Consider the following 24,685-nt stretch of genomic DNA (forward strand, 5'->3'; position numbering starts at 1 on the left):
ATTGGGCGCGCAAGTGGAGCAAAAACATCAACAATTCTCGCCCGATTAGGCGAGGCTACCCGACAGGCGCGTATGTGAATGATGATCGAGCTTAAAAATTCGCCCAATCGGGCAAAGCCGCCCAACCAGGCGCGCATGCGGAGGAAAGAAAATTAAAGAAGCACGCCCAATCGAGCATATTTTTAGAGAAATCGAGCTAACACAAAAAGAAATCTCGGGCTCGCCCAATCAGGCAAGCCATCGAGAGCAAAATCGAGGATGAGCAACTGGCGTTCCAGAAATCCGAAAGTTCACCCGGTCGGGCGCGTGTTTTACTCGGGCTAAACTACTTCTTTTTCTTCTTTATATCTTTCACTTTCTTCTTTCTTTCATCTCTTTTATATTCATTCTCTCTCTAAACTCCATTTTCAAACCTTCAAATTTCATCTTCCAATCAAGATCTCTTTCAATTTTCTCATCAAACCTCAAAAATTTTACCATATTTTGAATCCTCTCACCTTCATCTAGATTTCCCACCTAATTTCTCTTTGTTTTCTCAAACTTTTAGGAAATCCTAGAGAGAGAATCTAAATTCATCAAAAATCAACTTTCAAATGGCTTCAAAAAGATCAAGAGTAAAAAGAAGAAAACAATTAAGGCAATTAACGGCACCCGTGGTTCACCCGAAGCTTCAAATCAAAGGATGGGAGGAGATGGTGGTTATTAGTCACGAGCAAAAGCAAAGGATGCTCAACCTCATCAATCACCGGGTAATCGCTACCCGTTTTGTGCATCAAGCTACTTTGATTACTATGAGAATAGATAAATAAGTAGAGAAATTGTTTAAGGGAATTGACATGACTAGTTTCTTTGATATACGTTGTGAAACCTATGATAATCTAACAGTAGAGTTTATTTCTACTTTTAGCTTGATAAAATCAAAATCAAACGCTTTTCATATTCAATTTCATTTGCTAAACAATGATGTGAGATTGTCTTTAAAGGATTTTGGTAAGTTGTTTGAGTTAAAAGCCGATAGACCACACACTCCACGGACTTTAACAGTAAGGTTTATATGACCCTTATAGGAGAGGTTTCAGAAAACCTCCTGCATGCCAAAGCCACTATTATCCACCACCCAGTGCCAAAGTTTTGACTACGATTTACAGGCCTCAAAATCTTTAGGAGGCATGAGCCGACTAATACTAGGGGGGATGAACTAGAACTCATAGCCTCCTATTTGTACTCCGAGTGTGGGAAGCTTAACATCCTGTTAAAAATGGCCCAACATTTTTAACGTAGTGCTAAAGTATCCGAAACACCAAGGGCGAGACCTCCTATTAACTATGGTGGGTTAGTAACCCACATTGCGGTTAAATTGTTGGGATTTAACCCTAATAACCATAGGAAGGTTTATGGGAGCACCTTGATAGACCTAAGCTACTTAGGAGGGCTTAACTGGATTCAACCTACCCATTGTATGAGCTGTCCCAATGAGTTATGGTGGATAGTTCATAGAAAACCGAATAGGAGAGACCAAGCTTTTAAATTACTCAACCCCGCCATGACTAAGTTTGATAGGGGTAAGGCATCTTACACCTATGTTATTGAGAACTGAGGGGAAGCTTAGGAAGCTCCTCAACCTCCACCAGAATTCGAACATGAACCCCTACCTCAATATGACCCCTAACCTTACATGCAAGATATCCCCTCTTCTTCTCATGACTATAACATTGATCCTAATGCACTGTTTGACTTTTCAGCTTTCAGGGGCCAACTTGATAGGATTGAGAGAGGACAAGGAAGGGTAGAGGGAATAGTTCAATCCCTTGATACAAGGGTGGGGTCACTTGATAGTAGGGTTGGATATGTTAAGCAAAACCTAGGAAAGGGTTTATATCTCATGTTTAATAATTATGCTTTCTGATTGGTTTAAACCTCCCTAAGGAGGATACACCGCCCATAATGTTTATGGTTCTTATGTGGACTATTTATTTAGTCAAGGTTATGGAGCCGATGTTCATTTTGGAAGGTTAGGTGGGAATGTGGATCCTAACTATTTTATAGGTGGTTCGGGTTTGGAGGTGACGAATCTAGCCATGGAGGTGCCGGTGGCTATGTTATGATGGATGCGGATGATGATAATGAAGAGTAGCTACTCATAGCTACATTCCCAAATCAATGAGGGCATTGCTTGATTTGGTCTGGGAGGAGATGATTTTGTATATATGGTACTCTTTCTTTCTTTTCTCTTTTATTGCTTTCTTAAGATTAAAATTTATTGCTTTAAAAAAAATGCAAAAATACATTCCAATGAAAAGATAAATCATGCTACCTTGTGCCCCTATAATTAAAATTGTTAGGAAAATTTGTATTGACTCTCGGTTATTAATGATGAAAATTATTGATTAGTTGGTCATGATTTGATGTTTGATCGCGCCTTGAAATCTTAACATGCATCAATTTTGCCCAACTACTTGTGAATATAGTGCTTGACTAGTTGGTTTGGAAAGGAATGTATGTTAGTTCCAGAAGTTGAGTATTGGTTTTTAACTATGAGTAATGTTTGTATGATTCACTATTATGCATAATGAGGAAGACGAAGTCGTTTCTTCTTTAAGGTGACCTTCATATTATAATAGATACATTTTTTCCCTACTACCCAAGTTGTTGCTTGTGCCCTTTTATTGTTTATTTAGCCTCATTACAAGCTAATTTAAGCCCCAATGGTTACTAGTTCCATGCTTGGCTTAGGGGAGCTATTAGTTAGTGAGGCCATAGAGGGAGTTGTAGTGCGCACATAATTTGCACAATGTGGGTGAATAAAAGGATTAATTTGTTCTTTTGATATTGTGATTGGAAAAAATTGAGAAAAGTGTTCAAAAGTAGAAAAATTCCAATGTGAGATAAAAAGGAAAAAAAAAGAGCAAAAGAAAAAATTTGTTTCAATATTGAAGTATTCTAATTGAAGGTTGCTTGAGAAAAATTAGAAAAAAGTTTCAAAAGAAAAAAAAAAGAGTTCAAAGTCAGTTTGTTTCACTCTAGTTCTATAATATCATATTTGTATGAGTGAAGTTGTAAGTGTGGAATAATTGGTTTGGTTATATGGTGAATTTTGTAATTTTGAGTTATGTTGGAGATGATTAGTTATATTTATTTTGACCATTGGTATTACTAGGATTTGGCTCCTTAAGCATGGCTTTGCTCTCATATTTTCCCAAATATTTCCTACCTTTTACCTTCCGACCTTTGTGCATAAAGTTGTTTGAATGTGAAAGTAGCTGTTAACCAATGCAAAAAATGATTTGATATATTCCGAGTCGACTACTAGGTTGAGTGTATGTCTTTTAAACACACGAGTGCGTGAGTTAGGAGGGCACTGTTCACATATAAAGAGGCTGGGATGGAGAACGTACGAGTACATCTTTTACTCACCACATAAATGAGATCTATATGCTATTGTGGTTTGCTCAACTTGACAATTGTTAAGGAAGATTGCTAATTGGATGGATTTGAGTGATTCATTTTGATGCATGTTTGTTGGATTTTCCTTGCGTTGTACTATGGTTTTGAAATAGATGTGGGGTGAAGTTTTAAGTTGTTTGATTCATTGCTTTGCTTACAAGAAAAGGTTTGGCTTGAGGGAGTTTGATATATGTGTTTTATGTGCTATTTTATTCCCCATCCCACGCTCATTTTTAAGCATATTTGAACTTTTCGGGGCTATCTTTAGTACTAATGTGTGGTTTAGAGTGTTTTGTAAAGTTGACATCTATTTTGTGGGAATTCCCCGATTGTTGGTGATTTCTAATGGTTTTACGACCACTACAAGATATCAAAGCTATGATCACATTCATGACCATCTCTTGTAGGCCAAGATCAATTATTTCGATGATTAAGTGCTTGGTTTGTGGAATTAGTCCAAGTAATCGACCAAGAGGAATTGGGTCTCAAGTAATTGGAGCCCAAAGGAAAAGAAAAAGGAAACTCGGCCAAGAAAAAGACAAGGCCCAATCAAGCGGCCTATAGCTGGATTGGGCGGATGCTCAGTAAAGCAGCTAGGAGAAAAAGACGAGCCCAATCGGGCTCGAGTTTTCCGGTGGTGTTTCCTATTTTGAGTTAATTTTGCAGTTGAGTATTTAAGCTCTTTTGTAAGCTTTATTAGCTACGGTTTTTAGATTACAATTTTCATTCTTAAGCTTTTACAAAGATTTTAGTGAGAGATTATTGTTGAACTCAAGTTTTACCCTTTTAGTGTAATTTCATATTTCCTTCATCCGGTATTAATTCTAGTCTCTTTCATTGCTTTGTTTATCGCTTTGATCCGAATTAATTTGTTATTTTGTGCTTTGATTTCAATCATGTCTTTTACATATGCTTTGATCAATTTAGATTTAAATATGTGTGAGTAGTTAATTTCTAGGGTTTGGGGAGATACATGATTAATACGAATGGATAATTTGTTATTATTGATTATTGATATTGCATGATAATTTCTTATTGAATTGTTTTAATTCTTTATAATTGGATTATGAATCGAGCAGATGTGATTTGATCGTAAAAGTATAAAAATATTGAGTTGATGAATCGAGTAGATGTTAATTTGATATTAAAGGCTATTTTCAATGGGAACTTAGATTTAGTAAATTGTGAGAGCTTGTTTATCATGTTATGTTTGCATTATTAATCATTAATTGTTATGTTTTATTCCGGAGTATTAATTATTGGTGAACTTGTGACCGTAGGCTTTTTATTATTGGTTTCTTCCTTAAGAGTAATTCATTCAAATCTTATTTGTTTCGTGATAATTTAGATTATTTTAATTAATTAGGAATAGACGAACGTTGTTTCCTGTGAATTCGACCCTACTTTCCTATCTATTTTAGTTAATGGTTTTAGGAATTACTTTTGATAAGATGATACGACTTTAGCCCGTCAAACCTTCACCCAAAGATATTTTAAAGGTTAAACAAAAGATATTTTTAATGCCCTTCTTCTCACCTTGATGAACATTACAAAAATAAACATTTAATTTCCCTCCATTAACAAGACTAGAAGCAGCAACAAAAGTAGCTAATCCTCTCATCAAAAGAGAAGCAGAGCTAACATCACCCTTACTCATGACAATTAAGTCATCTACAAACACTAAATGATTAAGCCTCACACCTCTACACCTAGGGTGAAACTTGAAATCTTTGTGCTCACCAATCTTCTGCAAAAGCCTTGTCGAATACTCCATACAGATAACAAACAAGAGAGGAGACAAAGGATTAGCTTGTCTCAAATATTTCTTATTGGGAAAAAAAACCATGAAACTCCCCATCAATCCTCGATGAAAAACTTGGAGAAGTGACACTCCGTAATCAGTTTGACAAACTAATTCCCTTATAAAGCTCCAATTCACATAATCATAAGCCTTTCTTATGTCCACCTTAAACATACAACCACGAGGCATTTTGCCGTTGATATATCCCAATTAGGTCTTTCTTATGTCCACCTTAAACAAACAACAATGCAAATTACGACAAATCCTCCTTCCTTGTACAAAACCAGAGTGGTTAGAAGAAATAATGAGGCAACACCATTTAAAGTTTAAAGCAAATCAGCTTGGTGATTACCTTATAGATCACATTGTAACAAGCAATTGGTCTATAAACTCTTAGAAAGCAAGTCCAGATTTGTGCTATTAATCTCTCTTAAAATATTTCCAATCAATCAAACAACTGCAAAACAACATTGCAAACATCCTCCCCTACAATACTCTGGAGCCTTAACTCTAGGAATACTAAACAAAGCTTTCTTGATCTCTTCCCTTGTAAAAGGAGTAGTAAAAAAATCCCTTTGCTCCCTAGTAACAACAGGCTCTAAATCAACAACATTTTAATCCACTTTCACCCCCCAAACATGCTCAGTACCCAACAAACACTTAGGGGCCGTTTGGTTGGCGGTATTCATCAAAGGGAAAGGGAATCAACCATCCTGATTCCCTTTGTTGCTGTTTGTTAGCCGTTTTTTCTCATTCCCTTTACCCCCTCCATTCCCCCAAATCCTTCCAAGTTTATTCCCCACCCCCCCCCCCTAGGTATTTCCATTCCCATTCCCTACCACCACCACATCACCACCTTCCTACCTACCCACACCACCGGAAAACCTAACCACCATCCTAACCCTCGCCGCCCCTCCCTGACCCTCGCCGCCCCTCCCTGACCTTCGCCGCCTCTCCCTTGCACCGGAAAAACATTCCCTCGTCTGTTTGCACCTATTCCCTCGTCTATTCGCACCTCCCTCAACCCTCGTCGGAGAACCCTCGCCGCCCCTCCCTGACCTTCGCCGCCTCTCCCTTGCACCGGAAAAACATTCCCTCGTCTGTTTGCACCTATTCCCTCGTCTATTCGCACCTCCCTCAACCCTCGTCGGAGGTTATCGCACAAAACCTTCATCGCTGCCCCTGGTCGCACCTCCCTCAACCCTCGTCGAAGGTTGTCGCACCTCGCCCATCCCTCGAATGGGTAAACGGCGAGAAAGAATGGTTTCTAGGATTTTTTTACAACTGAGGGAAGTTTTTCGGGGGCTGAGGGAGGTTTTGCGAGGGGCGGGGATGGCCGGCGAAGGGAGGCGAATGCTGAGGGAGGTGCGCCCAGTGGTGCGGTTTGGTGGCTGGAACGGTGGAGAGTGAAGGTTTCAGTGGCTGTGTGGTGGTGGTGTGGTGGTAGGACTGGCAGGCCTCATTCCTTTTGTTTTTTAGACCAAACAACATAGAAAATTTTAGGTAATTTTATTCCATTCCTTGTCTTTCCCTTTGTTCATTTCATTCCGATTACCCCATGCGAACCAAACGACCCCTTATAGTAATCAACAAAAGCCTTAGCCACATGTTATCTATCATCACATCTATTCCCATTCATGTTTGAAATAAAGATTAGTTTTTTTTTTATAAGCTTGTATTTTAATACTTATATGAAAGAAAGAAGTATTATCATCACCAAGCTCTCCTACACCTCCAAAAATCTAGCTCCAATTCCAGAATACTCAATTCTATTCAAATTCTTCATAGCTTTAATTTCTTCACTTATTTCAGTTGAAACATTTTCTTGCCCCTCACATCTACATTCCAAGCATTCTTCATTATATCTCCAAAAGTAAGATGATTACCCCACATATCAAAGAATTTAAAGGCTCTAGGACTAGTGAAGATTTGCTCAAAATAAATAAAAGCAAGACAATGATCATACCACATCTTAGAGTTATAATGAACAAAAGAAATAGGAAAAGGATTAATCCGCCCAAGATTAATAAGAGCCCTGTTAATCTTGCTATAAACTCTAGCTTCCCCCAACTGCTTATACGTTACATCTCTAAAACGTAATGTAACAATTACCTTTAACCTCTTAACAGAGAGAGAGAAAGAGAGAGAGAGAGAGAGAGAGAGAGAGAGAGAGAGAGAGAGAGAGTGAGTTTGGTTTAAGTGATTCATTTCCATAATCAAGCCAAACAAAAGAAAAAGTAAGCGTTAGATAATTCTTTTCCTTCCTCATGTTGGTTTTCTTTCCACCCCATTTCTAATATTCATACCAGCGATCCCTTTATATCTACAAATTAAACACACCCCCTGAGAGTCTATTGCCTATCCATTTTCTTTAAAACCAATGAATGAATTTGTCTTCCCAATTATAGTAAAGCTTTGCAAAGTTTTCAAATTTCTCCTAATATGGATATAAAATTAATTTTGCCTTATTAGATTTTAGGTAGGATATACTAGTTGTTTGGATTACTTTAAGCTAATTTTTCATGTCAATGACATTACAGGGAAAGCAGTTAAGCTCTATCAATGCCGTACTGTCAAAGTAGACACACAACAAGTTTAGAGAGCTCATGATATTGCAAACTTTTTTCACATTAATCTTTTCCTGTTTAGTAATTCTTTCCTTTTCGGCCTTACTCTTAAGGAAATATAAAACACACTTCTCTTAACTATGGTAGGAGTAAAACTATGATTAGGGAACTTAGACCTTTTAAAGTCTATTGCTTACCCAGCCCATCTTGTGTGCGACCGGCCACACTGTGTGGCCACTTAAAGTAACCTCTATAACATTAATTAAATAACTCCTATAATACCGACCGAATAACACTGGCGGAGTAACTCTTTAACAATGACGAAGTAACCCCTTTAACATTGACCAAGTAACCCCTATTACTACACTAGGGAAGTAACCCCTATAGTGGCTGGCCACCTATTACTACACTAGGGAAGTAACCCCTATAGTGGCTGGCCACCTATTACTACACTAGGGAAGTAACCCCTATAGTGGCTGGCCACACAGTGTGGCCAACCACATATAAAACTTTGTGTAATTGAAGTGAGGTTGGTTAAAGAATAAAAAAATTCTGAAAAAGTAAAAGTGGGTATAAGTGGGAGGAGAGAAAATATGAACAATATTAATATGCGTGGTCCACTACGAAGAGGAAAATAGTTAAATATTGTTAAAAGTTTACTAAAAAGAAAATAAAGCAAGTAATAAAGTACGACAAAAAAAAAAGGTAGAGCAAGTAATAAAATACAGAGGAAGTAATAAATAATAGTCAAGCAATCAAGTAAGTGGGGTCTGGGCGTTTGTTAGATTCATTACAACATCTACTTTTTTTCTTTTTTTTTTTTTTATTTTTTTTTTTTTTTTTTTTTTTTATGAATACAACATCTACTCTAGCAATATCAAATTTTTATAAGTTTTAGACATGGAATTTAGATAAATACTTAGTTTTTTTAAGCTGTAACTTGGAGATTGTGACAAGTCAAATGGGAGAAAACTTAAAACACAGGAAGTATGTAAGTATTCATCATGTGGCATGTATTTCATACACTATAAGCCAAGCATGTAACATCATCCATCAACTTTTTTTTTTTAACAAGTCCATTCAATTAACTATGAAATTATTAAGACTATGCATCAGTAAAAAAATGCTTCTAATAGTGTTTTAACTCATGGCCTTAGAAATGTTAGCCATCTTTTATTCATGCTTTCATATTCATGTAACTCAAATATATCAAGCTTTGATTAGGGGGGGTTTATTTTGTATTTCTTTAAATTAGTTCCTCTATTGCATGCTAATTTTCATTATGTAATTTATGCATGGAACTCAAGTACTACAATATGATTTTTAAAGTAACAAGACAGGACATTACGCAAATCACACACTAGTTTCATGAATAAAAAACTTGCGTACTGTTGTTAACATTAATTAGTGACGAAAACCTGGACATCATATTAAGTTACAGTGAGACCACATTATCTCATACGGGTTTTTGCCTTAATAGAAGATGACACTCAAATTCCGTTGGGCTTTTTGGAGTGGGTTGGAATAGAGCATTTTTTGGTGGAACAATTTTTTCCATGTAACCCCATACCATTAGTGTTATTAATCCCATTCCAAACCCCTACAATTTCATACCCACTTTACCCTCTAAGAATCTATGTATATATTCCACCCTAAATACAAATTCTAACTAGAACATTTAAATCAAACAAATTTAGCATAGTATTCCCAATCCATTCCATTTTAGTTTGCTGAGACAAACAACTACTAAAACGATAACACATGTAAAAGAAATCATAGTATATTTTTGCAACGCACCAGTTAGACATGCCTACTTGAAATGCCTCATCTATGATCAGAATTCCCTTTGTCATTGTAACTCCCATAGCTAACCATCATAGATCTCAACTGCAATCATCACAGAAGTTACGGAACATTAAAAATTAATTAAATGTTATCACTCTAGGATATATTACGTAATAAACCAGCACAAGAAAGTCTGTTAGAGAGGAACCAGGTCGAAAAAGTAAATTCTACAAAACAATTAAAGCACAAGCAATGATAAATCAAAGGCTCAAACCAAAGAACCAGATCAGGGATCTGGTCTATATATGGCAGCTTTGTTATGCAAACAAATCAGTATTGTCCAGTAAGTCATATTAATTGCATTCTTTCACCTGACTGGAACATGCTTATTTTCCCTCAAGGATATCTATAGCATATATGTAGTATAAGAGATATATATTGTAACTTTCTAATGTCCTCATAATCTTTCCATTCATTATGTGTTAGGTTTGAGGTATGGGCTTAGATTCTAAAGATCATCAACCAAATACATGGTAAGGGTTTAAATACTTTAAACCATTCTAAACCCATACCAAATACCTAGATTTTGTGAACCAAACACCCCCTTGATATGTTACATGAAGAACATTCCCTGCGTTTTACTTCTTCAACCAGAAAGATTTGCTCAAGTTTCAAATTATTATTTATGTTCTTCAAGCTACTATGCTGGTTAACAGAATAGTCATAAATAATTGGCCAGAAAGTCGTTTAAGATCTAACAAATTTGTAGAAACCTCCAGATTAAGAATATCATATATCAGCGAACATCATTTCATAAATGCAGAATGAAAAACTAAGATAGTAAATATTATACACCCCCCCCCCCCCCTCTCTCTTTCCCTAAACAAAAAACTGCCTGTGTATGGTGTCCAAGAATTGTTATTGTGCAACAAACTCCCATTTTGTCACTAAAGACGGTGCCCAAACAGGTCTGGTTCCAGTCCGGTTTCAGGTTCGGGTCTTAATCTGCACACCCCTAATAAGAGTTACCAATGGTCTTTTAAAAACTTATAAGGGGCAATTCTAACATGGTCACTCAAAAGCATAAATGGTCTATTAAACCCCCTTATGCATTATGATTATTATATGCATTTATCACATTCACATAAAATACCAAATGAAATAATACAATTAAATTTCTACAAATTGTCAAATACTCTTTGGCATGACACAAAATTTGCATTTAAGTGATAGGTTAAAAATTCAGAACTGCACCTTTTTTATGGTTTCTATAGGGCCTGATGTGTCATCAGACTCTTCACGTTTCTTTTTGAGAAGTTTGATCTGCGCTTTGACTTTATGTTTCTGATCTTCAACCTGGTTACCAAAAAAAACAAAGAAAAAAAGTGGCTGCATTTAGAAAACATGAGGCAAAGTCATAAACGAAACTGCAAGGTGCAAAGGCTACACATAAATAAAATATAATAATAATGTTTTTCTTAAAAAAAAGAAAAAAGAGGAGATGAACATAAGATCATAATGCTGAGAAAATGAACGAAACAAAAATACAAACAAGAAGAATCAGGAGGATTAAGTTTCATGCACTCAATTGGTGCTGCAAAGTAACTAATCCTAGTACAGCTTTCAAAATTTATCACACAATTTGACAGTGTGCACAGTGCAAACATCCATTAAAACATGTATAGATCCCAAAGCAGACATTGAACTTGCACCTCCTCAGACATGCTGACTATAACAAACTGAAATAGCATCAGATAACTCCCTCACACCAATTACTGCAAATGCAGGCTTTGCTGTTATTATCATATAGCTGTGGAAAGGTTGGAGCAGGGCATTTTCAAAAGTTGTCTTTCGAATTCTATGAGTCAATACAGAAGATAAGTTGGATAAATGAACAGTGGACATAAAAGCAAGTTTATAGGAAACATGACCCATGTTTGATCTGCCTATCCGAGCAAAATTTCCCGGCATACAAATTAAAGATTATATTCCTAAAATTGCCATTAATGTGGTGAAGCAATGAGAAAGGTAATTGTGCAGAACTGCAGATTCATTAATTATAATACTACCTCCGTTTCCAAAATTTAAACTCACTTATTGTAACTCTTGTTTTTAACAAAGTTTGGAAAATTTGATTGGGAGTAAGAAAAATGTAGAAAATGTAAGAGAGAGAAAATAAAACAAAAGTGGATATGACATAAAGATGAATAAAGTAAAAGTGATTGGAGATGCGTAAATATATGGGGGTGATACTGGCACTAGGCCAGGTGGCCCATGAATCAGCACTGACCAGCACGAAATGGGCACATGGTAGGCACAAGGGTCATACATAACACATTTCTACCGTATGTACGCCGAGTAGTGAACCATAGGGCTGTGCAAAACTACGTAAAAATCCGAAGATCCAATTCGCATCCGATCTGGAAATTATGGATACCGAATCCGAAAAAATCGGATAGCCAAATATTGGATTTTAGATAACTGGTATCCGATTTGATATCCAAATTTTTTAAAAAAAGTTGTTCTTATAAAATACACCAAACCTCATATTCTTTTTCTTTCAACTACCCCCACGCCCCACCCCACCTCTCTTTCTCAAAATCTCAATCTCACTTTCTCTCTCTTGTGTAACTTTCTCTCTCCTCTTCTCACCTAAAAGTCTCAAATTTTCATACCTCCTTCACCGGGGGCCGACCACCAACTAACCTACCTTAATGGGCTCTCTTAGTGTCTCAAATCTTCTCCAACGGCTCACGCTCACCAACCTGCGCCGGCTGGCTCAAGCTTCATGGCTCACTTAACCCACTGCCGTCACCGAGTTTGTGTCAATTGTCAAAATCGGAACACTTTTTTTTCTTTTTTTTCTTGAATTTTTTTTTTTTTTTTATTTTTGTTTTGAATGATTTTTTTAAAAAATTTATAATTAGTCTTACATTATTTTGGCTTTTTTTTTATAGATTATGATTTTTTGGGACTTAATTACATGACCACACAAGTTTTGGCTATCAAAAGTTGTGGGGATAATTTTAAAAATAGTTATGTGAAATTACATTAGGATATAATAACAAGTGCTTTGCTGCTACATGCAAATAAGTTCAAAAAACAAATTTTCCATTCTGCATTTTTTGTATTTATTTATTAAAAGGTTCGGATATTGGATAACTGAACTATCCGATCCGAAAGTTTTCAAATAACCGATTTTTCAAATATGGATATCTAATCCATGCATAGCCCTAGTGGACCAAGGTTTTTTGGAAAGCACGAAAAGACACGGCATGACAAAGCACGCTTTAGTAAGTTACAATTGGCTTAGATACACAAGCAAGACATGGCGGCACGGGTCATACACCCCAAACAATTGAAGTAAAAACCCATAAACCGTAAAAATCTCGAAAAAAAAAAAACAAGAAAAAAGGACAATTCTGTTCGTATCATTGATTGTGATTTTAAATGGTCAAATTCGATCGTGAAAATTCCATATCAAGAGTTTTTATGTTTAAAGTTGACCTTAAAAATCTTAAATATTAAAGTCTGTTCCTACCGCCCTTTATGACCGTCACTCTTTTAAAAACTAAGGAAAATTCGGATTTAATGACACCAAATATGACATTTAAGGACAAATATACCAAGGAGCCTTGGGCAAAGTGTTATATGAGCTTCCAACTTCCTAGAGGAAAGCCTGAGATCAAAGGACAAATAATGTGCACTGGGAGTTTAGGGATGTGCCTTCCTAAATTGGGCTGATAAGCCTCAGATTGGGCAGCCCGACTTGATCCCTAAATATAAGTCCGACATTACTTTAAAATTGAACAACACAACAAAATGATAGCATTGACATGATAAGTTTAGTAATGTCAACCCTCACTCAAATAACCAGTACAAAAAAGTGCACATTTACAGAATATTAAATGCTATATATCCTTTTAAATTCAGAATAATTTGAATTTTACCTTATCTAGCAACTCCTCCAATGCGTGGACCTCATTCTCCTTTGTAGCTAAAAGATCATGCTTGAGATGAACTAAATTCGTTCTGCACACATGAACAATAAGTACCCAAAGGAGCACAAACTGACAAGCACAGCTTCTATAAAATAAAAGGCTTTCCATTAAAAAAAACAAAAAAATCGCTATAATTCATTTAAACCAGTACTATGACAATTAATATCAGATTAAGGTTATAGCTTACTATCAGCATCTAGGAACACACTTAGAGTTGAAAGTTAATCAAAATCTCAATTAGAATACAGATTAATAACCTATAGTCCACTAAACATATCAAATATAGTAACTTACAGAAAAAGCAGTCATACAAAATTGTCAGAAGCTTACTGGGACAATCTAAACTCACGCAACCCCTTAAAATCCACTCCCCCCAGCATAAAATTAAGCACTTAAAAGACAATTAAGGAAGCTACAAAGTTCCATAAATTTAATCTAATAGCTTAAGCCACATAGTAAGCCATTGATGACTAAATTGACACTATCTTCACTACAATATACAAAGGAAAGAAAAACAATCTACATTGATTGAAACATACTCTAAACAACTAGCCCCATAGAAGAAACATAATTCTTTTGATCATCCACATAGATATGGAGTGTATGAATTTTTTTTTCCCCCAAATCATCTCGCCACTCTTATATATATATATATATATATATATATATATAAATCTTGTCTGGTAAATGATGAAACTCTTCCTGATAATTTTGAAAATATGACCTTGACAATGTTCATTTTCTCTCACTCTTAGCCCCAACCCCATACTTGGTCAATACGCAATCATATAGACATAGATTCAAATGCATTTCATTAGAAAGATTTTACTAAAAGAGTTTGGTATATAATTATCAAATTGACTTTGAAAAAATAAAAAAGAGTCATCATTAACCAACTCCATTAGATTATAAATGGAAGAGTACCACATTAATGGAATTCAAGTCTTCAAGGATACCATTTAGATTTTAATATTTTATTATCTAACCACTTATGCCTCCTCAATTCATCATCTTCTCACTCCTCTTTCATACAGTATACCAGCTCTCTCTTGTGGCAAAGCAAGTTAGGAAATAGATGAACTCTAATCCACTACTTTAATCATATTGTCTTTTGGCGCAAGATTTGGCCATGAGTATCCACAGAGATCATAATTAGAAAATATCTATGAGAAAAGAATAAAAACCAGATAAGGCATTCCTTCTCTCACCTTTTTGTTAGGGTACTTCTAAAGTGGAAAACTGGAGATTCTACTTAGTTAAGCCTCCACACTACACACTTGCAACAGTGTAAGCTACCTAAAACCTGCGTAGACCTAAATAATCTGTCTGTTATAATAGGACAACATCAAAGAGTGACACTGGATAATTACCAAGCTCACACCCTCAGAAAAAGTCTACACAAGATCTCATGGTCTCAAAGTGACAAAGTGTAATTATAAACACTTGAAAAATTGGATAAGATTGTCCATTTAGAACTCATAAGACAAATCGTTTCTTAGAAATGCATACTTCTTTGAAAATAAAGGATCCAGACTTTGCTGCTCCACAAGGTGCTCAACAGTGTCCAAAGTGGTACCCACCTGCAGAACAAAGGAAGCACGTAAATGCATGTTGCACTAATACAGATGCTGTGGCAGCAATAGTAAAGCCAACTGCCATGAGAGTTTACTCATTGCCAAAAGCCGTTCTTTTATTAGTGTTCCACAGGGACTAGTCGTGTCTTCAATTTAAGATTTATTAATAGTAGGCAAAGTAGGGTAGACATGCAACATCAACCTCCCATCTTGATTAAATACTTGGACTAGAGAGCAAGGACCTATACAAGTGTGGATCCAATAGACCAAATGGCTATTCTGAAAATTTTATGTACTTGAATCGAATTTGGAGTTTCTGAACATTAAACCCTATCCCCGAGGGTACTATGGAATGAAATAAAAAGTAAACCTAATTTCCTCCCATTCTTGACTACTCTCCGCATGCTCAGGTCCCTTTTCAAGTTTTGAACCAGGCAAACATAAAAGTTAAATTCAATCGTTACAAACCTCAGAACTACATATTGGTAGACCTGGTAATTCTGACCCAGACCTGATGACCCGACCCGAAAGACCCGACCCATGACCCGAAATCGACCCGAAATAGTGACCTGAAATTGACCCAAAACCCGAATCAACCCGACCCGAGATGACCCGACCCGAAGTTGATCCGAGACCCGAAATGACCCGACCCGAAGTGACTCGAGACCCGAATTTGACCTGATACCCGAAGTGACCCGACCTTTAACTTGAATTAATTGACTCAAATAGACTCGAAACCCAAAGTGACCCGAACCAAAATTATCTTATACCTTAAAGGACCAGAATCTATTTAACCTAAAGACTTGACCTGAGCAAACCGAAATAGAAAAAAACCGCAATCAAACCGACTTAATTTTTTTTATTAATTTGTAATGTGTAACAGTGTAAGTAATTTACATATTTTGAGCATTACTTTTCTCGATTTCTTCAGCCTTTTATATCTTTAAGTTATTAAAAAATCGTGAAAAGATTGAAATTTAACGATTATTTTACGGAGTTTGCCCATAAGATTAAAAAAATAAACTAAAGCTCGAAATAAAAGTCACAATTCTCACAAGTCTAGAAAAAAAAATAGTACAATAATAATGCGTACATAACATAATGTTCAATACCAATGAAATTACAAAATAATCTAAAGTCAAACAATTACTGTATTCCATGAAAAAAGTAGCCTTAATAAATATAGTGAGTTTCTCGTCAAAAAATATATAAATATATACTACCTCCGTTTCATATTATTTTAAACGATTAGACATTTTTCCTCTTTACTTTATGTCAAATCGTTGCAAATAATATGAAACGGAGATAGTATATAAAGTTGAATTTAACCCAATGCATCGACCCGAATATGACCCGACCCGAAGTTGACCCGAAAATTGACCCGACCAGAACTGACTCGACCCGAACTGACCCGACCCAAACTTGACCCGACCCGAACTCGACCCGAAATGTCGACCCCAAACCCGACCCGACCCGATTATCAGTTGACCCGAAATCAACCCGAAACCCGAAATGACCCGACCCTACCCGAACTTGACCCAATAACTTTTTGACCCGAACTTGACCCGACCCATACCCGACCCGAATGACACATTTGCCAGGTCTACATATTGGTAGGACCTGCTCCTCCAATGCCTCAAAGAGTCTAATTTTCTACACCTATTACACTTTGAAGTGCAAAGTATCCAACAAGATATTTGAGTTGAATTGAAAAGAGACTCAGCATCATAAGCTGAATTTATCCCTTTGAGGCTATTTCACCTATTTGGAGGTTTAAGGGGTCTCCTAAAGCATGCAGTGGATGCTAAAAAAAGCACAATACCTACAGATGATGAGCTCAATCAAAAAAGAAGAGTTTCAGGCACTATGTCCTAATTGCTGAAAAAAGGGTGCTAAAGGAACAAGGGATACAGGTTTGTATGCTAAGAGGAGAGGCATATGCAAACTGTATAGGAGAAAGCCAACAACTTCAAAAATTCAAAGTATATTTTTCTGGAAATCTTCTACAATGCAATTATGCGAGTCAGTACCAGTTATCTTTTTAGATTTTGTAGATAAAACCATGCATTATTCTACACACACACACACACACACACACAAAAAAAAAAAAAAAAAAAAAATCCTTGTCAATTTTGTCTATAGATTTTCCAAAATGTGAGGCTCGTGTATAGGATTGAAAGATCAGAAATGTTTCTTGGTGGTGAGCTAATAATCTGACACACAATCAACCCTAATTTGTGAAAGTTCAATAGGCCTTCTCATGTAAATTGCTTGAGTGTTCTACCTTCACATGTGCGGATAACAAGTTGCATATGAGGCATAATGATTATCCAATAGAAAAGAATCATTGAAAGATGGCTTGACAGGAAAAATTGTTGTCAATACACTCCTATTAGTGTCAGTGTTTTGTGCTTCTGAAAGCCATAACCTAGATAATTTAACAGCCATGTAGAACAATCATCTGGCAAGAAAAGCAGCCAGAAGAAAGAAAAGTCCCATTATCTGGAGGCAGTGTATATCCGAAGATTTGCTAAAAATATGATTTGACTGATGTTAATCAGATACCATGAGAGGATAAGTATGCTGTGTCAAGGTAAAAAGCAGAGGATCATCTGAGTATTTTGTGAAGAATGTGATTTCACATATTTTGAACCAAAAATCAAAGAAATTTCCACCGAAATATTGGACGTCTTTTTTAAATGATATAACTGTTTTTTTTTTACAAATACCACATAATAGGAGTAGTGGATATGCACACATTCTTCTGTTGATTTTGCGTTCAAAGACAAACCATCAACTTCCAAAAAAAATATGTAAAGGCAATATACTTAAATATACTATGGCCTCTGTTGCACTTCTTCAATTGTGAAATTCCCTTCTGTTGGGAATCTTGGGATAAATCCTTTATATAATAGAATGATTTTTATAAGTCCTTTATACTATATCACTCCAAAAACCTCAATCAGACAATTCATCACTTCCAAAACCATTCAAAAAGTAAACATTACCTTAATCTCTACAAAATTACTCAATAACTACTTTAAAACAGTAATCTCTTAAAAAATTAATCACTCATCCTACCACAAAATCAACTGCCTACCATTGCAGAACATGAAAATTTAACAAGTATTATGTTATCAGTGTAATACCTATACGTGCACTTGCACGGGTACACTCTACTACTCTAGTGTGTATAAAAGTCTGTTGATTGCTGATCAGTCAACAGCTCTGCATGTCGCTGCAGTTTTGCTATATTTGCTTATCCCTTGCGAGCCCTTGATCACCTAAGGCCTTAGGACTTTATTATCTTCTGAGAAATAATTTGCCTTTACTCACTTTTAACTTGGTCCACAGCCAATCATTGTGAAATTAATGACTTAGGGTCTGGTCTGTTCACCTTATTTTCACCTTATTTTCACTTATTTCAGGTCAGATAAGTTCAGTTAAGTTCAGAGATAAGTTCAGTTGAGGAAAATAAGTTCTAATAAGGGTTGCCAAATTCAAATTACAACTAAAATAAGTTTATAAGTTTTAATAAGGTGAGATAAGTACAGGTAAGTTATAAAAAATTCAGATAAGTAAAAATTAGGTGAATAGAACACACCCTTAGAATAATAAATAGGGCATTATGGAGTAAAGGCGAAGCTAGGGGTGGCTAAATGGCTGTTAAACGTTGTCGCCCTTCCCCATCCCCACCCCTCCAAGACAAAATCAAATTTTATATAAATAATTGATAATTGATATACTTATAGATAAATAAAAGCTTTTTACTCAAATGATTAAAAAGTTAAAAGTGCAAGGTGAATTCTTGGACTTTGGTTCAAATCTTTACTACCGCAGATTTTACCAACTTTTTTTTTTTCACCCAACACCTTCTTAATGTTGATTTTAAACTTTGGCTTTTCAACTCCACAAAAAAAAAAAAAAAAAAAAAAAAAAAAAAAAAAAAAAAAAAAACTCTCCATGGTTGTGGCAGTCAATTTTCATGGAAGACTTATCCTTCCCCTGCTTTGTAATACCACTTTTCATTCATGTGTGTGAATATCCATTTCTCATCCCCCTCTCCAATACCTCCCCTAAAAAAAAGCAATTGTTTTTAAGACAGTTCCCATGACCTTTGCAGAGTATCACTACCCAATCCTGACCTAACACAACATCAAGGATAATTTAAGCAAATGCTGAAAATGCAAGACATAATTTAATCATCAAAAAATTACATAATTGATCGGTACAGCTGGTCCCTTGCAGTGCACCAGCGTAGCAGATAATAATAAAAAAAGATGAAAGAGAAATAAGGTATAAGAAGTAGTTGATTGCAAACATAATTTAGTTTCAAGGCTCAATTAGAAAATAACTGATTAGAAAGGAGAGAATTGCTAGTTAATCAAAGTAGACTTAGTCCACATAGATTTCAACAAGCAGCAATATAACAACAAACAAAAATTGACAGGAAATTTCTGGTCTCTTATAACATAGACTATGTACCACTTGTTTGTGAAAGACATCACCATCATGCTCTCTATTGTATCAATCAGCCAAATGAGAGCAACAACTAAATGTAAGTATCAATCAATCAGCTATCAACAATGCAAGCTTTGTAATTAGTTTGGCATTAGCTATTTAAATTAAAAAGATATTATAAAGCATACCTGTGTTTCATGACAGATTAAATCGAACTCATCCTGAAAAAGTACAACATTTAAACTAGTATTAACAGCAGCCTGAGATGTCTCACACAACTTCCAACTAAACCAAATGCATAGAGGTTTCCAGTTTCCAGAATACTTATTAGATGCACATGGCTTAATAATTTAAATAGTCCTCAATCACAAAATAATTCAAACACTTATCAATGCATCGAGTTTTAGAAGAGCAGTTGGGGTTGTCTTATCTATTGTTATTTTAATGGAAGTGTTAATATAATAGGAGAGGCAAATTGTTTTTAAAACGGAAAAGTAGATGTAAAAAGAGATAGTGAGTCCAAAAAGGAAAATAAAATATAAGTGTTAGGACACTAGGACCGTAAAAGTAAGGGTTGAAACTATTATGAAACATATAGAAAAAATAAGTGTTCAAAATATTATGGGATGGTAGAAGAATACATTAGTATGGCAACCATTTAGAGACCAACATACTATTGATTTGACAAGAAAACATAGTATCTTGAGGGAAAGGGGGGAGAAGGGAGGTTAACTAGAGAAAGAATATTGATAAGCATGACTAGATGAGTTAAAATAATGCACAAGCTTATTGCACAATTGAACAAAAAATAATTAGCTTCTATTTCTTTGGGAAAAAAAAAAGGTGAGGAAGGATGAAAATTTTCACAATTTTTTTTTATGTGGCTGGCCACACCGTTGGCAGGGGTTACTTGTAGGGGGTTACACATTTGGTTAGGGGTTACTCAATCTAGGGTTACTTATTCAGGGGTTACTCGTATGGTCAAGGATTACTTATTCAGGGGTTACTCGTTTAGCCGGGGATAAATTATAAGGGTTACTCGGTCCGGTCAGGGGTCTCACACTAAAAACGTGCTAACTAACTGAGTAAGTTACTCCTACAAGTAACTTCTGAATAAGTAGCCCATACAAGAGTAAGTAACTCTAACCCTACAAGTACTTGAATAAGTAACCCATACAAGTAACCCTTGAATTAACCCATACAAGTAACTCTTGAATAAGTAACCCCAAGTCCACAGCAACACGATGTGGCCAGCCACACAAAAAAGTTAGGTAAATTTTTGAATCAGAATCAAGCAGGGAAGCATATAGGGAATAAAGAGACAGAGGCATAAGTAGAATAAATTAAATAATGCAATCTTGGAGACATTGATACAATCCAAGGCATAGTGGAAAGGTAAAGGATCAAAGGGCACTCTGTTTCCATTTAAAGAGAAATCTTTAGTTAAATTCAATAAGAAGGCCATCATGGACCAAGATTCAAATTTATCAATCTTGTTGAAATAGTTAAAATATTGGGTTGACAAAAAAATCAAACTAATGAACACGTGTTAGCAAGAGTGTGGTGGAAAAAAATACTTTAAAACAGTGAAATAATTACAAAAATGAGAGCATGCTGATTTTTTGTTTTAGTATTCGCTAAGCAAAGAAATTCTTGTGGCCTTCTGGGTAATAAGAGACATGCCCTCTAGAGCCTCTACTCCTCTTGCTTATGTAAAATATGTTTCCAAGTTGGGAAAATATCTTTTTCATCCATAAGACTTGCAAATTTAACAAGCATAAAAGGGAAGATGATAAACTTAAAACTTTAATAAAAAAAAAAATCCATTTGTCCTTAGAAAATCCATTTTTATACCATTTTGTGCCGAACTCTCACTGAAAAATTGTTATTTAGCAAGATTATTAAAGAAGAGAGATTGAAAAGCGGAAATCTTTCCTACCAAGAAAGGAATACCTCTCTTATACTGAAGCAGGAAATGAATTTTTTTTTTTTAAGAAAAAAAGAAGAAGATAGTTTCAATTATTGGGACAGAAAAGTAAATAATTTGCATGTGAAATAAAATAAAACTGCAAATAAAAACAGTTGAAGAAGAAAAGAGCAAAAAACAATACCTGCATATTTTCATGTAGCGATGTAATGACCTGTTAAAAATAGAGAGAGAGAGTGAATATGAAAGTCAGATAGCTCAATCTCGCTTAAGGAATAATAGAGGACTGGGCCAATTCATTTTGCACCATATTGTGTTTTCTTCCAGTAAACAAAGATGTCACATACATGTAATTATGCTTTTATATTTGAGGTATATTATACAACATAAAATGTCACTCTAATATTGAGAAATTCTGCTTAGTGACACTCATTCATAGAATGTAAACTTTGTTTAGAACCAAACTGTATTTACTATATAATAATTGTTATGTGGATATTGAACTATTGTTTGTGGTCGACGTGATTGACAGCGAAACCTTTTACAAATTTTCTGCTATTCAAGTACTTGATTTGATTTCACATGTTAGGGGATTTCAGGAAGCTACAGGGCCATGTAAACTTTCACTAATTGTAAGAGCTTAGATTGGGTTGTCCTAGCAAATGACTTGAGCACTAAATTGCAACATATTTGAGACCAGAGTCCACCAGACATGTTTGTGGAGGCGGAGCCAATTAGGAACCAGATAGAATAGCAATTCAGCTGATATAAGAGTTAGCTCAACGAGATTTTGAGTTACTAGCAAGTGATTCAAATATGTAGTAAACAATATCCAATCCTACAGACAGAAATACAACTGAAACTGTTGACCATAAAGCTCGTCATCTAACTAATGAGCATGTTTCTGGTCTAAGGGCTAAGTTGATGTCCTACTGTCTTAGTGAGGCATGGGTTTACTTATAGGTTTACATACCTGTACTACTATGTTATTTCTAGTCTCTTGGAAAGTTATGAACTTCAGAAGTAGCCTCCAACAACCAATAAACAGAGGGCCAGAAGTTATACAATAAGTAAAGCTGGCTATAGAAAGCTTATGGCATAGTTCGATAATATGGTGCAAAGAAGATGACGAATTGATTATTTGCAGCTTCGTGTTCTCACTCTAGTACTCTACTTCTCCAAAAGCCTTTCAGTAGTAAAATCAAAATTTCTTTTGACTAGATACAGTTATCTACATGGTACCAAACTACCAATATACAAAGTTCAATTTCAAAAAATTGAAGAGCCACTACGCCACTACAGGCTACATGACTTCAAATGAATCACAGAAATATCCCCGACAAACATTGCAAAGTTGAAATGTTCTACTTGATGAACATAATAGTCTTAGTAGATGCTAAACCTGAAGTCGCAATTAACAATGCAGATCTTCCATTATTATAGAGGATCCCCAAAAAAACACTAAACAAAAGAAGCACCGCTTAGTACATAAATCACATTGACAACCGAACCAATAGCCTTAAGTGACTCCTGCAACATTTTCTCAGATTATAAAATCAGGCACATCATCCATTGCATTCCAGCAACTACAAGAAAACATGTCCTAATTTGGAGTAAGTTATGCAAGGCTAATCAATGCTACCATCAGCAGATTTATGAAGATCGCACAATTTATTTGACTGGACTTGTGATGTCACCTAGGTGCTATGGAAGAACTAACATGAAGGAGCCTGTGATGCAAGTAGTATGCCAAATTTCCAACAGAACTAAATTTCACGGCAAATTGCTACCTTTCAAATGATCAAGTCATTCATGTGGAGGATCTAACCGACATCTTTCTTCTAACCTAAATCATGTTATGTGACACTAAGAATTTTATGGTCTCATTTGAGCTCCAAAATAATTGATATCCCATTACACTTATCGTTGTATTAGACATATCAATTTACCACTAGATGAATAAATTGCAAAATACGGAGCACATTACAACTACAAGAAAATGTTTAAGCAAACATCTATTTATACAATGTTGAGAAAATTACCTGAATATATAGCTGATAAAGTCGATCGTGTTCTGCTCCTGTGAACCTTGGAAATGCTCTACAGAAATCCTAACAAAAAAGCCAAAATTAAATAAATTTATCATTTCACCACTCAAAACGTCAATATATATACAAACTATACTGAATTCCATCCCTACCTCCGGATTTAGTTGTCACATTACATATTCAAATTACAACATCAATCAATGCGATAATTAATTCTTAACAATACGAACTCAAACTCGAACTCGTGAAACAGAGTACACAATCAAAAACAGGAAATTAAATATCAAGAAAATTACTGTACAATTTAGTTTAAAATTACCTCGAAAGGAAAAGCCGTTAGCAGAAAACCTAAGCAATGCTTAAACGATTTCTTCAAATTGGAGTGTCTGGTTCCAGGAATTGCAGTTTCAACTGATTTCTCCATTTCTCTACCTCACGAGCTAAACCTACGCAATAATGGCAGAATTTCAACTTATAATTGAAGAAAATTCACTCTCAAATTTCCAAAAACCCTAAATTTGCAATGTTTATTATGCAGAATTTCAGTCGGTTAATCGCTAAAATGAACTCACGATTCAAATTAAAGTATACTAATTACGAAACATTAAACTGCAAAAAAATGATGGATGAATATATTGAATTTGACACCATTAGTTAAGTTGAAGAGAGAGAGTAAAAAATAGGAAAATAAATTACCTGAAACGAATTCAATTTTCTCCCCGCCTTCACTATTTTTCTAGATTGCTATTCGTCGCTCTCATTTTAGGTTGAATGGACAAATATGCTCTTTATCCAAGTTGTACTATAAAAACAGAAATACTTGCGTGGACCTGGTCCACAATAATATTATTGTGGACCCGGGCTTTATACACACGCAACTGACATTACATTGAACATAGTGACCCTTATTTTTAATATAGTAACCTTATTTTTAACATAGTAATCTTTATTAAAAGTTTTATAATGTTTAACACTATTGTGAGCTTGAAGTCCGACGTTATGATCCTAATTTTATCATAGTGACCTTTATTATTTATATTGACCTTATAAAATATATCATTTAAAAAAATTAACCTC

At 35.3% G+C, this 24,685-nt stretch overlaps 1 protein-coding gene across 1 annotated transcript in view; it reads right to left on the minus strand.

Annotated features, from left to right (window-relative positions):
- The window catches only part of LOC145569017 (uncharacterized), a 30,721-nt gene extending 6,376 nt beyond the window's left edge, over window positions 1-24,345 (minus strand). Inside the window, exons 1-9 of the mRNA XM_081628393.1 lie at window positions 24,305-24,345; window positions 23,928-24,054; window positions 23,603-23,671; window positions 21,745-21,774; window positions 19,822-19,854; window positions 15,108-15,178; window positions 13,548-13,629; window positions 10,852-10,953; window positions 9,610-9,699 (exon numbers count right to left, since the gene is read on the minus strand). Of these exons, the coding sequence (XP_081484519.1) occupies window positions 9,637-9,699; window positions 10,852-10,953; window positions 13,548-13,629; window positions 15,108-15,178; window positions 19,822-19,854; window positions 21,745-21,774; window positions 23,603-23,671; window positions 23,928-24,032 (555 nt within the window). The 5' untranslated portion in view covers window positions 24,033-24,054; window positions 24,305-24,345 and the 3' untranslated portion in view covers window positions 9,610-9,636. The remainder of the gene's footprint in view (window positions 1-9,609; window positions 9,700-10,851; window positions 10,954-13,547; window positions 13,630-15,107; window positions 15,179-19,821; window positions 19,855-21,744; window positions 21,775-23,602; window positions 23,672-23,927; window positions 24,055-24,304) is intronic.
- Between the last annotated feature and the right edge of the window lie 340 nt (window positions 24,346-24,685).

This window comes from Chenopodium album, chromosome 11 (genome assembly GCF_948465745.1).
Source record: "Chenopodium album chromosome 11, dcCheAlbu1.1, whole genome shotgun sequence".
NCBI classification, from domain to species: Eukaryota; Viridiplantae; Streptophyta; class Magnoliopsida; order Caryophyllales; family Amaranthaceae; genus Chenopodium; species Chenopodium album.